Source organism: Amblyomma maculatum, chromosome 7, assembly GCF_055883805.1.
Source record: "Amblyomma maculatum isolate TAMU_Amacu chromosome 7, ASM5588380v1, whole genome shotgun sequence".
NCBI lineage: Eukaryota > Metazoa > Arthropoda > Arachnida > Ixodida > Ixodidae > Amblyomma > Amblyomma maculatum.
In genome coordinates this window covers 86,209,187-86,223,166 of record NC_139350.1, presented here as the reverse complement: position 1 = coordinate 86,223,166, position 13,980 = coordinate 86,209,187, and the positions used below count along the sequence as shown (strand labels likewise).

The following is a 13,980-nucleotide window of genomic DNA, read 5'->3' as shown; positions in this document are numbered from 1 at the left end:
TTGCGCGAACAAATTTGTTACAGTATTCATTCCTTCATCTCTCAATTAGTGAATGGAACGATCTAAATAAAAATATTGTTTGCCTCACGAACCATGAAAAATTTAGAGAAGCCTTGGAAACGATGTTCCCTGCTTAGTCGGAAATGTTTAATAAATTGAGAACTACGCCTGTTTTATAGTTTTTTACGCTCGTTTATTTTTGTTTTTCTCTGATTTGTGCTCGTGTTGCCATTTATCTACGTATGTAATATTGTTTGTAATTGTTTGTTAGTTCTGTATATCACTTTTTCTCATTTTTTGTTGTTAACATGTGATGACACTATGAAACGTTTGAACAATGTTATTATGACTTCTCCCCCCCTATGTAATGCCCACTTGGGCCTTTAGGGTAATTAAATGAAATGAAATGAAATCAGACCACAGACCAGTTTTCAGTGATGTGTGAACATATGATATGCGGCCTGCAGGCCGACAGTCCCTCATGTGAATCGGCCTTCAGGGCAGGCAGTAATGGACCACGAAAGGAAAATAACTAGGAGAATCGGATACAGATAGTGCAAATAATGCAAATACACATAGTGCAATTAGTGCAAATAAATACTTTTGCTGGTCTTTCCTCGCTGAAAACTTTTTTTTCCATTCTTGCTATTGTGAAATTACAGCTGGTATTATATGAGTGTCATAATATACATAGGGTTTTAAAGAAGAAAGAAGGGAGAGAATCCAGTGGCGGTCTGTATCTCAGTGTTATACGCGTAAGTTACGAAGGGAAGAACCTGGTCCCAGTTGGAATGAGCGTCGTTAACGTACATGGCCAACATGTCACTCAGAGTACGGTTGAAACGTTCTGTCAGGCCATTCGTTTGAGGGTGGTAAGAAGTGACGGTGCGATGAATGATGCGGCATTCTTTCAGTAGGGCTTCAAGAGCGTCGGACAAGAAAACGCGTCCGCGGTCACTGAGTAGCTCCTTCGGAGTCCCGTGGCGAAGAATCAAGTTGTGGAGAAGGAACAAAGCAACGTCTCTTGCTGAGGCAGAGGGTAACGGTGATTTTTCAGTGTAGCGAGTAAGATGGTCTACTGCCACGATAATCCACCGGTTTCCAGCGGCAGTAGTATGAAGAGGGCCATAGAGATCTATGCCAACGCGGTCAAACGGACGAGCAGGACAGGGTAACGGCTGCAATGAAACAGGAGACTTCTGAGGAGTTTTTCGGCGTTGACATGATTCGCAAGCGCGCACGAAATGTCGTACAAAGCGGTGCATTCCACGCCAGTAAAATCGCAGACGTAGGCGCGTGTAGGTTTTCAATACGCCACCGTGAGCACACTGTGGGTCCTCATGGTACGCAGCACAAATTTTGGTGCGGAGTTGACGCGGGATGACTAGAAGCCACTTCCGTCCATCAAGCAAATAATTGCGGCGATAGAGAAGACTGTCACGAATGTAGAAGCGGTGGGCTTGCCGGACGAGCGCTTTGAATGAAGGTCCGGGAGTAGGACTTGAGAGAAAATCCAAAAGTGCCCTGATCCAGGGTTCATTCCGCTGTTCGGTAGCCATGTCGATAGTTGCAAGAGTAGACAAATCGTAAGCACAGACGTGGTCAGACGAGGTATCACTTGGCAATGGCGAGCGGGAAAGAGCATCCGCGTCCGTATACTTCAGACCTGACCGATAAATGACATGAATGTCATACTCCTGGAGACGGAGAGCCCAGCGAGCAAGGCGACCACATTGGTCTTTCAGAGAGGCGAGCCAGCACAAAGCGTGGTGATCGGTCACAACATAAAACGGTCGGCCATACACATAGGGACGAAATTTCCCGATGGCCCAAGTAATGGCCAAACATTCCCTTTCTGTGACTGAATAATTAGACTGCTTTCGCCAGTGTTCGGCTGGCGTATGCCACAACGTACTCGCTGAAACCAGGCTTACGTTGGGTAAGGACGGCACCAAGCCCAATACCGCTGGCGTCAGTGTGGATCTCCGTAGGCGCAGTCGGATCAAAGTGGCGTAGAATGGGAGGCGAAACCAAAAGGCGGCGTAAAGTGTTAAAGGCTTTGTCGCAGGCTGGAGTCCAGGAGGAAAGGTCGGAGCTACCGGCAAGGAGCTGGGTCAGAGGAGCGATGATAGAGGCGAAGTTCAAGGTGAAGCATCGAAAGTAGGAGCAGAGGCCGATAAAGCTCCGGAGCTGCTTCAGGGAGGTTGGCTTCGGAAACTCTGCAACTGCGCGAAGTTTGGTGGGATCAGGAAGAATGCCGTCCTTAGAGACTACGTGGCCTAGAATTGTGAGTTTTCGAGCGGCAAAGTGGCACTTCTTCAAATTCAACTGAAGCCCAGCGTCGGCGAGACACGTGAGGACATGCTTTAGGCGGAGAAGGTGAGAAGAAAAGTCGGTGGAAAAAACTACGATGTCATCCAGATAACAAAGACAGGTCTGCCACTTGAGTCCACGAAGAACAGTGCACACCAGGCGCTCGAAAGTAGCTGGGGCATTGCAAAGGCCAAAGGGCATAACGTTGAACTCGTATAAGCCGTCCGGTGTTATAAAGGCAGTTTTCGAGCGGTCATCATCAGCCATCGGTACCTGCCAGTAGCCAGAGCGCAAATCCAATGAGGAGAAATACTCGGCTCCCTGTAAATAGTCCAAGGCGTCGTCGATTCGCGGCAGAGGATAGACATCTTTGCGCATGATCTTGTTTATTCTACGGTAATCGACGCAAAACCGGATGGAACCATCTTTCTTGGTGACCAAAACAACCGGAGAAGCCCATGGACTGTTAGATGGCTGTATGACGCCCCGGCGAAGCATGTCGTCCACGTTATCAGCAATAACCTGGCGCTCAGAGGCTGACACGCGATAAGGACGCTGTCGTAAGGGTACGTTTGTACCAGTGTCGATTGTGTGCGTAACGACAGACGTGTGACCCAGAGGAGTGTGAGGAAGATCGAAGGTAGAAGTGAAGTTCTGTAGAAGAGCAGCGAGCTGATCGCATTGTGCGGGTGGAAGATCTACGTCAATAGCTTGTTGAAGAACATCGGGTGGTGTCGAAGCGGTCGCTGTATCGCAAGAGCTGAGAACATTAACGTCTAATGAAGTAGGCGTGGCAGGAAGAGTATTTACAAGCGCGGGATCAAGTTCTTCAATACGACCGAGACACTCGCCGCGTAGCAGGACGGACGGGCACGAAAATGGATTTGAGACGTACATTGCACTAAGGCCATCTTCGAACTTGAGGAAAGCAAATGGAAGCAGGAGGCAGGGATGGCGTGGAGCGGCGTCGGAAGGTGTGAAGAAGACAGTCGAACTAATAACGCTTTCACAGGAGAGTGGAACGAGGGTAGCAGAAAATGGAATAATGTCTGTGTCATTGTCGACAAGGAGTTTTGCAGGCCGGGTAGGGACGTCACACAAGACGGTATCACAAAGAGGTAAAAAGGAAACTTCCGCGCAGGCGCAGTAAATAACGGCATGATGAGTCGAAAGGAAATCGTAGCCCAGGATGATGTCGTGTGAGCAGCGAGACAGTACAATAAACTCGATGGTGTATAAGACGTCTTCGATGAGAACACGGGCCGTGCACGCCGCTGAGGGATGAATGTGCTGTGATGAGGCGGTGCGAAGCGAAAAGTCGGAAATCGCGGTGGTCACTTTACGAAGACGACGGCAAAGAGCTTCACTCATGACGGATACGGCAGCGCCCGTGTCGACAAGAGCGAGTGTTGCGACGCCGTCGACAAACACTTGTATTACGTTAGTGGGAGAACACCGAGGACTTGAAGAGTTCGAACCAAGCGCAGTTCTTGCCCCGGGAACTGCGACTGTTAGTTTCCCTCACCAGTGCCAGTAGAACGTCGAAGTGGGGACGGGGAACGGCGACGAGGGGAAGGTGATCGGCGAGTGGTATAGATTTGATTGCCGCGAGATGCAAAGTCGGAACCGGGCGGAGTTCTCGCTCGAGAGAGGTCAGCTCGAGAATGTGGAAGGCGTTGGCGGCAAAGGCGTGAGACATGGCCCGGCAGCCTGCAAGAGTAGCAAATTGGCCGGTTGTCGGCGGTTCGCCAAGGGTTCGTAGGGCGTTGGCGTACCCTTGGAATAGGGACATGGAATGCAGATCCAGGTAAAGGCGAAGGAAGGTTGGAAGGAGCGGCCTGGTATGAAAGAGATGTTGATGGCATTAGCGGCCTGGCCGCAACTTGGGCGTAAGTCAGTGGTGCCGTTACTTGCGCCGGCACGGGGCTGGGCGGCAGCACGGGGCTGGGCGGGAGCATGGAGCTGGGCGGAAGAACATCAGCGATGTGATCTTGCACGGCACGCCGTATGGTAGGGGCCAAAGACGGAGCCATGTCAGGAACAAGGCGGCCAGTATCCTGTAACTGAGGGATCAGTGATAGCTGGTAGGCGACCTCTTCTCGAACGAACGCCTTGATTTGTTGAAGCAAAGGGCTGTCCTCTGATGGAGTAGAACCGCCCAGCGCTAGTGCAGAGATGGCGTCGTCTCTGCCACTGGACCGCAGGGTAGAAGCGCGCTTTTTACGAAGCTCGTCATAGCTCTGGCAAAGTTTGATCACGGCAGTGACCGCTGCAGGACTTTTTACCGACAGCATCTGGCACGCGTCCTGAGAGATGCCTTTTAGGATGTTTTCGATCTTATCTGCTTCGGACATTAGGGGATCGACACGTTTGCAGAGGTGAACGATGTCTTCTATATAACTCGTGAACGACTCTTCGGCCTGCTGAGTGCGTTCGCGCAAGCGTCGTTCTGCTCGGAGCTTGCGAACTGCAGGGCGGCCGAACGCTTCCGAAAAATTCTTCTTAAATGCAGACCAAGATGGCAGGTCTGCCTCATGGTTGCGAAACCAGAGGTTCGCCACGTCAGTCAGATAAAAGATTACATTATTTAGTTTGGTAGTATCGTCCCATCTGTTGTAGCTACTGACACGCTCGTACGTCGGCAACCAATCGTCGACGTCTTGATCGGCCGTGCCACTGAAGAGGCATGGGTCACGCTGCCGCAGAGCTCCAGAACAGAGGACCGTGGTTGGGAGGGGTGGCGATATCGAGGCAGTATCATCCTGCATGGTGGACGCAGATGGCAATTTGCGGCTTCTTAGTTCCAGGGTTAACGGGAACGTACCCAGCACCTCCACCAATTGTAGGGGGTGTATTTATTCAGTCCACGCAGAAGGATTCAGCTACTCAGGATGAATTCGCAGCGGAGCGTCAGGCGTATCGAATCACGAAGACAACGAACAACTTCTTCGTCTTCGAGAGCGCCAGCACGCGATGCATGTCAGTGGCAATAACGATGAAGATTACCACACTACAATATATATATATATATTGCAATAACCAGTGAATATATATATATATATATATATATATATATATATATATATATTCACTGGTTATTGCAATATTTGTTTTTTTTCCGGTTTTACGCTGTAACCTATGTCATTCACAAATGATACGAATCAACATGTCAAAGAGTGAAATGGTGGTAGATGTTCTAGTGTGGCAGGGGCATTAAAAAGTGATGAGCATAGCATTCCAGCACATTTAGTGTCTGGTGAATTTATGTGTGCAATCTTTCATTTTGCAGTCCAAAATCACCAGGACTATTAAAGCAACCATGGTCATGGTTGCTGACAAAGAAAGTTCGTGACATGTTTCACGCGACACGACAGTGATGCTGAATTGTTTAGCTTTAGCATTGTTGCTTTGCTATTCTTTCTTTACCTTTGCTGTCTTGCACGTTTGCACTTCTATGGTGTCCTTATCAAAGTTTTTTACCTTCTGTTTTCTTTTCTGTTTTCATTTCTTAAAACTTATCTTTGGCCAGCCAAACACAAGGCTTGCCCAGAAGGCAAAGCTTAATAACAGATTCCAGCAGGAGGCCATGCTCAACAGGTAAGAAAACTGCATGAGATTCGGCAAGTGTAATATGCTACCTTCTGTTATTGGACAGGTCAAAGTGCCACATTGTATGTAACATGTGGTTAGTGTGCGAAATACACAGATAGGTCAGTCATCATTTCTTCCAGGTTTTTTTTGTAGTGTGGAATTGGCATCACTGACTACGTAGCAGCAGATTTCTGTCACAAACTAAATTTTTGCAACTCTTCTTTTTAACTGTGGAACTACATCAATGATGCCAGAACATGAGCAAACTCATGTAAACAAGACAGTTCTGTCCAGCATTTGCTGCTCACCCTCATATTTATGGTGCTGGAGTGCACCAGAATCATTAATTGCAGCATATACAAGGCATTCATTAGGTATGGTAAAAATAGAAGATTCTGGGGTGGTGGGCCACGCCGGGTGTACCTTTGAGATGGAAGCAGCTGCGGCAGTATGCCGAATCATTAACCGCAGCAGCGTTGCAACATTTCAAGGATCAAATGGCACGCGTGCAAGTGGTGATCACGGCATACTTTTCCTATAACAATTATCTTCATTAAGCAGCTTTTTTATGTTTTACTAAATTATATGCCATATGCAGAATGAGCCTTACATTGTGGCAAGACAAATGGTGTTATTGTGGTCGTTATTTGCAGCTTGGAATGAGCATGGATCATGTTTATGCTTTGTTACTGTACATACATCACGTAACAGCTCACTGGTTCGTGTGCATTTTTGTTGCCACAAGAATGTGCCGCGTGCTATTGCGTGTATTTCAGATCTGTTGAGTTATTAACGAATCTTTTCGTTTCACTTAGTAGGCTATATAAAACCTACCGCGCATCTTTCTGTTCTTGATGTGCTTTTATGTTGTGCTAGCGTACATGAATAAAAATGTAAAAAGTATTGGAGAAATCAGCTTCGCCATTTTGCAGCTTAAACATCAGACCTTGGTTGTACAAGTGACTTATTTATTTATTTGAACATGGCTGCTTGCTAGCCTCTTTCGAGGCTGTTGTAAGATTGGGGTACATCATGATAGTTAATTGGTAACAGGTTACAAGTTATATAACCACTATGGTTAACGTCAAAAATTGAGTAGCCATCGTGCGCGGTAATGTCAGTCTTCTATTAAAGAAATCTCTGAGAAGCTCCTGTGCTCTGTGTTAAATAAGAGAATACGAGATTAAAAAAGGTAAATGCGATATATATATATATACCGGGTGTCCCAACTAACTTGAAACAAGGGATACAAAATAATACATTTGAGGTAAGTCAGTGAAACCAATTGCATTCAACTGCCAGCCTCCTTGCGCACTACTGGCGATTTTTTGTTTTGCAATTACTTAATTAGCTAATTATGTTAATTTTTCTAATTGATTAAATATCGACTTTAGACCAAACATGTGAATTGGAAACTTGTAGAGCACCTTCAGAATCCCCCCTTCCATTAATTGCGATAAAGAAAGTCTCACGTGTATCTTTTTTTCTTGGCTCAAAAGAAAGCCCGCGAAATACAAATAATACCACGTGACTAGTGCATTTGTGCGCCGCGATTGTGGTGCTCTCAGTCGTGGTTTGAGCGGACGAAATTAGCTGCGGCCGTGTCTCCTTTGTCATGTTAAAGCGGCAGGCCGATAGGCCTGCGATGGCTTCTTCGCCCGCGTCCGACAGCCGGCCCACGTGATGGTGCAAGTAGCACCGAGAGCGGCGAGCCGACAGCACCGGGATTCTAACAAACCCTCCTTCTCTCCAATCAGCGAACTTTACGTCAAACGGATGAGCGATAAGGTATCAGCCACTGAATCTGCGCATACAGGCTTGGTTTGGGTAAATGGGCGAGATGACATGTGACTCGACTAAAATTAGCGCTGCACCTTCATTTGCCGGTTCTTTATCCCGTCGTGATGTAGGCTGCTGCGGTGCACAGGCCTGGCCAAGATCGCGGTGACGACGGGCGAGCATAGAGAAAGAGATTGGTAAAGAGCGGACACTCGGCGAAAACTGGCCCCAGGAAATGACGCGCGACTTTTTGCGCTGCCGCCGATTGATGGATGGCGGCACCAACGTGCGCATGCGCGGACGCGCGCGCGACGGCACTCGCTGCAGCGGTAGCCCGCCGGAGCAGACGACAAGAAGTTGTCAAAGGGCGCGGTTGTGTGCTCGTGCCTCGCCGCGCTTGTGCGGCACAGACCTCTCGTGGACTGCTGCGCAGAACGACAGCGGTTGGAAACGACGGCAAGGTGGGCAACGTTTTTTGCTTAACTACGCTGCATTTCAAGCAGTTTACGCTGATCATGTCGGCCGGTGCCAATAAGTTTCGCAGCTCGTGAACAGGCGCGCCGGCTGTTCAGGCGCAGTTCATTACGCTGTAATTCTGGCGGTTTCCAACCACGGCGAGGTGTAATATGTTGTGTTCCCGGGAAGCAGCTTCATTTCGAACAGTTTAGCTCGTCACGCTTGACAAAGTGGCATGTGAAGGCACCAAGGCACATCGCTGCGCCAAAATGGCGTGTTCGCCGGCCGGTGCGGCCATGCTGACGCAGTTTGCCGAACGGCTATAGTTTTGCTAAGTGTCGCGTTTAGCAGAGCAACGGTAAAGTGAGAAACGTTTCATTCTTGACTTTCTTGTTAAACTACGCAGTATTTCAGGCAGTGTAGCTCAGTGCGGCGGTCTGCGCTTCACAAAGACGCACGTGAAGGGCAGACAACAGGCATGACAAGGCGCTCGCCAATATGGCTCGCCGGCCGCGATGACATGTGACCTGGCGTGAGGTTTTGCGAACGGCTAGTTTTGCGTGGTGTCGCGTTTAACAGGGCAACCGCAAGGTGAAAAATGTTTCATTCTTGTAAAACTGCGAGGCATTTCGGGCAGTTTAGCTCAGCGCGGTGGTCTGCGCTTCACAAAGTCGCGTATAAAAGGCAAACCAACATGACGTGCTAGCATTCAAATCGCGCGCCTTTCAGCAAGACCGGAAGTAGTTGCCGCCGGCCGCTTGGTGCACTACAGTCAAATGGGCCGCTGGGCCCTATGGGAGTGTCCGCTCTTTACCAATCTCTTTCTCTATGGGGCGAGCTCGGGCTCGCTGCAACCATCGCCAACATTTCTGCCTGCCGCTGCAACGGGACCATCGGGTCACGGCCGCAGCTGATTTCGTTCGCTCAAACCACGACTGAGAGCACCACGATCGCTGCGCTCAAATGCGCTAGTCACGAGGTATTATTTGTATTTCGCGGGATTTCTTTTGAGCCCGGAAAAAAAGATACACGTGAGACTTTCTTTATCGCAATTAATGGAATGGGGGTTTCTGAAGGTGCTCTACAACTTTCCAATTCACATTTTTGGTCTAAGGTGAATATTTATAAAATTAGAAGAATTAACATAATTAGCCAATTAACTAATTGCAAAACAAAAAATTGCATGTAGTGCGCAAGCAGGCTGGTAGTTGTATGCAACTGGTTTCACTGACCTACCTCAAATATATTATTTTGTAACCCTTGGTTCAAGTTAGCTGGGACACCCGGTATATATATATATATATATATATATATATATATATATATATATATATATATATATATATATTGATGCCAGAAGTCGACGAAGTTCCCCTCTCGCGTCCGGCCCGTACGTCCATGGGCTTCGGCAACACCGGGCTCTGTGTTACCGGCTCCTGCGGCCTTCACATGCCTTTTTGGCAACGTGACATCTGGTGGAGATACTGGGTGGATCTTTCATGTACCGGACGCCTCTTTCAAGCCGCGACTGCAGCCAAGGACACACTCCCAGGGTAGAAACGCCTGTTCACCAGGGCAGCCGGCGACTACGTGGCCTATCTCCCTAATTTGGCCCGCTTCCTGATCTATGGTCTACAAGCACACTGACTAACAGTATGAACACTCAAGAGATAGCTGCCAATGTCCTGCTTCACCGGCGAGACCCCCCTCGCTTTCATGGTCTCCCTCATGAAGGCTCAGAGGACTGCCTAGACCAGTTCGACCGGATGGCCACCTTTATTGCCTGGAACATGAACGCGAAGATGCCCCATGTCTACTTTGCCCTGGAGGACTCGGGGAGGACCTGGTACGTCAATCATGAATCTCGCTTGCAAACATGGGATACGTTCAAAGCAGAATTTCTGCAGGCATTTATTAGCACATTCCGTAAAGAAAAAGCCGATATTCTACTTCAGAATCTCATCCAGCATCCAAACAAAAGCGTGATGGTGTACGCGGAGGAGATTAATCCGCCGTGCAGATCCAAACATGTCGGAAGAGCGGAAAGTGCGATTATTGACGAGAGGTGTGAAAGAAAAGCTCTTCGCCGGCCTCGTTCTTAGTCCGTCGGTAGCCGTAGATGCTTTTGTCACAAGCTACTTCCATCGAGAGTGCGCTTGACATGCGGGCATGGCAGTACGAGCGCACGACTGTATCAATGTTGTCCACATGTACTGAGAGATCCACCGTGACATCATTAGACTCACTGCGAGGGACCATTTGAGCCATTGGGCACGAAGAGCTGGCAAAGCTCTTGCCTACGCCGGCGCAGTCACAAGTTGCATTGGTCACTGATGTTGTGCGCGAAGAAGTGCAACAAGCTTTGGGTGCCGCGCCACTTCTTGCAAGTCCTCCACAACCACCTACAATGAGTTAAGCCGCTGTCGCAAGCCGTTTTCTGCCGCCTTGAACACCACGTTATGGAGAGCCTGTGCCGGCCACTCCCCAAATGCCACCTTCCCAGTCGACTTTCCTCCAGCGACCCAGGCGCCGCCGAACTGACATCTGGCGAACCGCGGACTACCAGACGTTGTGCTACCATTGTGGCGAAGCTGGGCATGTCTGGCGTCACCGCCCCTACAAAGAGAGGGGTCTTCGCGGGTTCCCCTTCGTTGCTCGCTGTCCGCAGCCAGGAGAGCGCCCACGAGAGATTGCTGACTACCTTTCTAATCTGGAATCAATCCAGCGCCATCGATCACCTTCGCCCCACCGCTATGATTCCTCCGAGCCGAGGGACCAGTCTAGACATTCCCATAGGGGAAACTAGACACAGCAGCCTCTGGAGGTTTGGCTCCTCAACGACGAAAAGTACAAGACCCTCCAGCGACGCAAACCACTTCGCCGACGCTGAACAACCCTGAGACGTTGATGATTACCAAGCCGCCCAAGTTAACGACAAGCCGACAACCTAACCAACTGCATAGCCCGACTGCTTTTCTACGACACTGCACCTCTTCGACGAACCGCGGCAGAGACCGGACACCTCGACATTACCGTAGGGAGACGTCAGCGCCAGCCGATTTAGACCTTTCAGTTGACGGCATCGCCGTAACCACTTTGGTGGATACTGGGGCCGATTATTTCATACTCGGCGGATCATTCGCCGCGGCACTCAAGAAGGTTTCGACAGCTTGGGACGGCCCACAGATACGTACCACTGGAGGACATTTGATTACACCTAGAGGAACATGCCCAGCGCGAGTCACAGTTGAAGTGCGGACCTTCCCGGCAACGTTTGTTGTGATAGCGGATTGCTCCAGAGACGTTATACTGGGTGTGGATGTCATCGACCTGCAATCTCAGTCGGTTCAGTTTTCGATTGAGAAGGCCCTCGAAGTTAACTGTTCTGCCAGCGCCGCTCCACATTCTCAACGAGCACGTGGCTGTTCCTCCCCGCTCCAGTGTAATGGTGACCGTCGGTGCGGACATCCTCCAGGAAGCTGAACGTGTCGTCGAGAGTAAACCGCCTTTGCTTCTCGACCGCGGCATTGCTATTGCTCGGGCTGTCGTCACCTTATCACGCCAGGACGCCCTCCCTGTGAGTCCGTGAGTTGCCTCGAGCATTGAGTCAGGTGGAAATCAAGAAGAAATGGGCATGGGCAGAATATGCAGTGCGAAGAGAGGATAAGTGATGGTCGCTTAGGGTATTGAGGGTAAACAGCTAAAAAAAGACGAGGACGAACGAAGTACACAAACGAGCGCTGGATTACCAACTTGCCCAAGCGTCTGTTTTAGCGGCTTAGGGTAACAAACTGGATTCCAAGAGAAGGAAAGCGTAGCAGGGGGCGGCAGAAAGTTGGGTGGGCGAATGAGGTTAAGAAGTTTGCAAGGGTCAAGTGGATGCAGCTAGCACAGAACCGGGTTAATTGGAGAAATATGAGAGAGGCCTTCGCCTTGCAGTGGGTATAGTCAGGCTGATGATGACGATGATGATAGGGTCGCTGCTTCTTCACTGGTTGAGCTAATGATGAAGACAAGGAAGAGAAGCGGAAGACGACGAAGTTCCCCTCTCGCGCTCGGACCGTACGTTGCTGGACTTCGCCAAGTTAAGCCAACTTAATTGCATATTTATATATATATATATATATATATATATATATATATATATATATATATAGCCGGTAGCACAAAGAGCGCAGTGTTGGCGAAGCCCAGTTTATATATATATATATATATATATATATATATATATATATATATATATATATATATAAACCTGGACTTCGCCAACACTGCGCTCTTTGTGTTACCGGCTCGGCGGCCTACACATTCTTTTTTGCCAACTTAATAATATATATATATATATATATATATATATATATATATGCAGCTACTGTACTACTTCTGTTCTGGTCTTCGTATATATATATATATATATGTGTGTGTGTTGGATAACAATTATTTGTGCAGTAGCCAAGAGCACGGGATCGAATCCTGGCCATGGTGGCTGCTTTTAGATGGAGGTGAAAATTGAGGCACCTGTGTATTGCGCAGTCGGCATTTTTTCCGACCCCAGGTTGTAGAAATTTCCGAAGCCCTTCACTGTGGAATCTATCGTCAGTTCGGGATGTTAAACCCTACAAACCAAACCAAACCTATTTGTGTGGTGTGGGCAGCTACTGTACTACTTCTGTTCTGGCCTGGCCGTTATTGACAGAACCGCATCTGTGCAATTAAGTTGGCTTAACTTTTAAAAATGAAAAGATCTTGCCTCGTATGGTATAGGTCAAGTGCTACAATATCCAAAAAACGAGGGTTTGTAATTTTAATGTGGTACTGAAAGCCTCATGAAAATGACTGGTGTTGCCTCTTACGACGAAACTCTGTAATTATCACTGTCGTAATGCCCGTAATCACATCTTGTGAAAACGCCACTTGTTTTTTGCAAGTGCACAGTGCTCTCTGATCTATTAAGTGTGCTCGCATTGTTTTATGATATTTTGCACACTCTCCGCTGCACCTGTCAGCAAAAACCAGCCTCATTTCAAATCGCCAATGGTTATATTCTAGCGTTTGTCACTAGATGGCACCACAGTGTTTTGAATTTTTTTGGATGAAGTGGTGACTGCAACCCACTAAAACGATTTGTGTCATAACACCCTTGGGTGCAGTAGCTGAACGTGACGCTACCGTGTACTAAAAAATGGCTAATTACTGCCTGGTGGGTCAAATTGTATTAGTTTTAGGTAAATTAATTTGTCGACGCACAATCGCCATCATGGCTGCTGCTCATGGTTTCCAGCATCAGACTACGTAAAACCGGGCACATGCATTGATCTAAAATTTCTCGGCAAAATTTTTTTTACTGCATTTCTGGAAAAACCGTTTTGGAATTGACCACTTGAGACAGGAAGCTTTACATTACTAAAAAAAAAAACATTTGGACGCTTAGATTGCAGTGTGATGTTCCTTTTAAGGGTGGTACTGACGATACTAATGTATACATCTGCAAAAGTGCTAGTATGTTTACACCTGGGTAGCTTTCTTGCACATCTGTTTTTGACCATCAGTTACTCACTTCTTAAAAAAAATTTGTCAGGGGTTTAGCTAAGGTTAAACAGGCGTGCGAAAGCACGCTGTTGTTCAGAAGACACTACTGAAGGTCCCAGCTCGCTCTCCATTCTGACTTGTCTGACATGCCTGTAGCAAGGAAGCGGCTTGTAATAAAAATTAAAGAGCACTGTGGAATCTGAATTGGAGTAATGCGAAAGCAAGGATGCCGCTGTTGGTTGCTTCTAGTTGCCTAATTCACTTCTTGTTCGCACATTTTAATCCTCGGTACTTTAAAATTGCGCGCCAATC

At 48.1% G+C, this 13,980-nt stretch overlaps 1 protein-coding gene across 3 annotated transcripts in view; it reads left to right on the top strand.

Annotated features, from left to right (window-relative positions):
• Positions 1-13,980, top strand: part of LOC146183870 (uncharacterized) — a 141,114-nt gene that overhangs the window by 111,132 nt on the left and 16,002 nt on the right. For all 3 annotated transcript variants that reach the window (XM_084609205.1, XM_084609204.1, XM_084609206.1), the window contains exon 4: positions 5,843-5,910. In XM_084609205.1, coding sequence (XP_084465331.1) covers positions 5,843-5,910 — 68 coding nt within the window. The remainder of the gene's footprint in view (positions 1-5,842; positions 5,911-13,980) is intronic.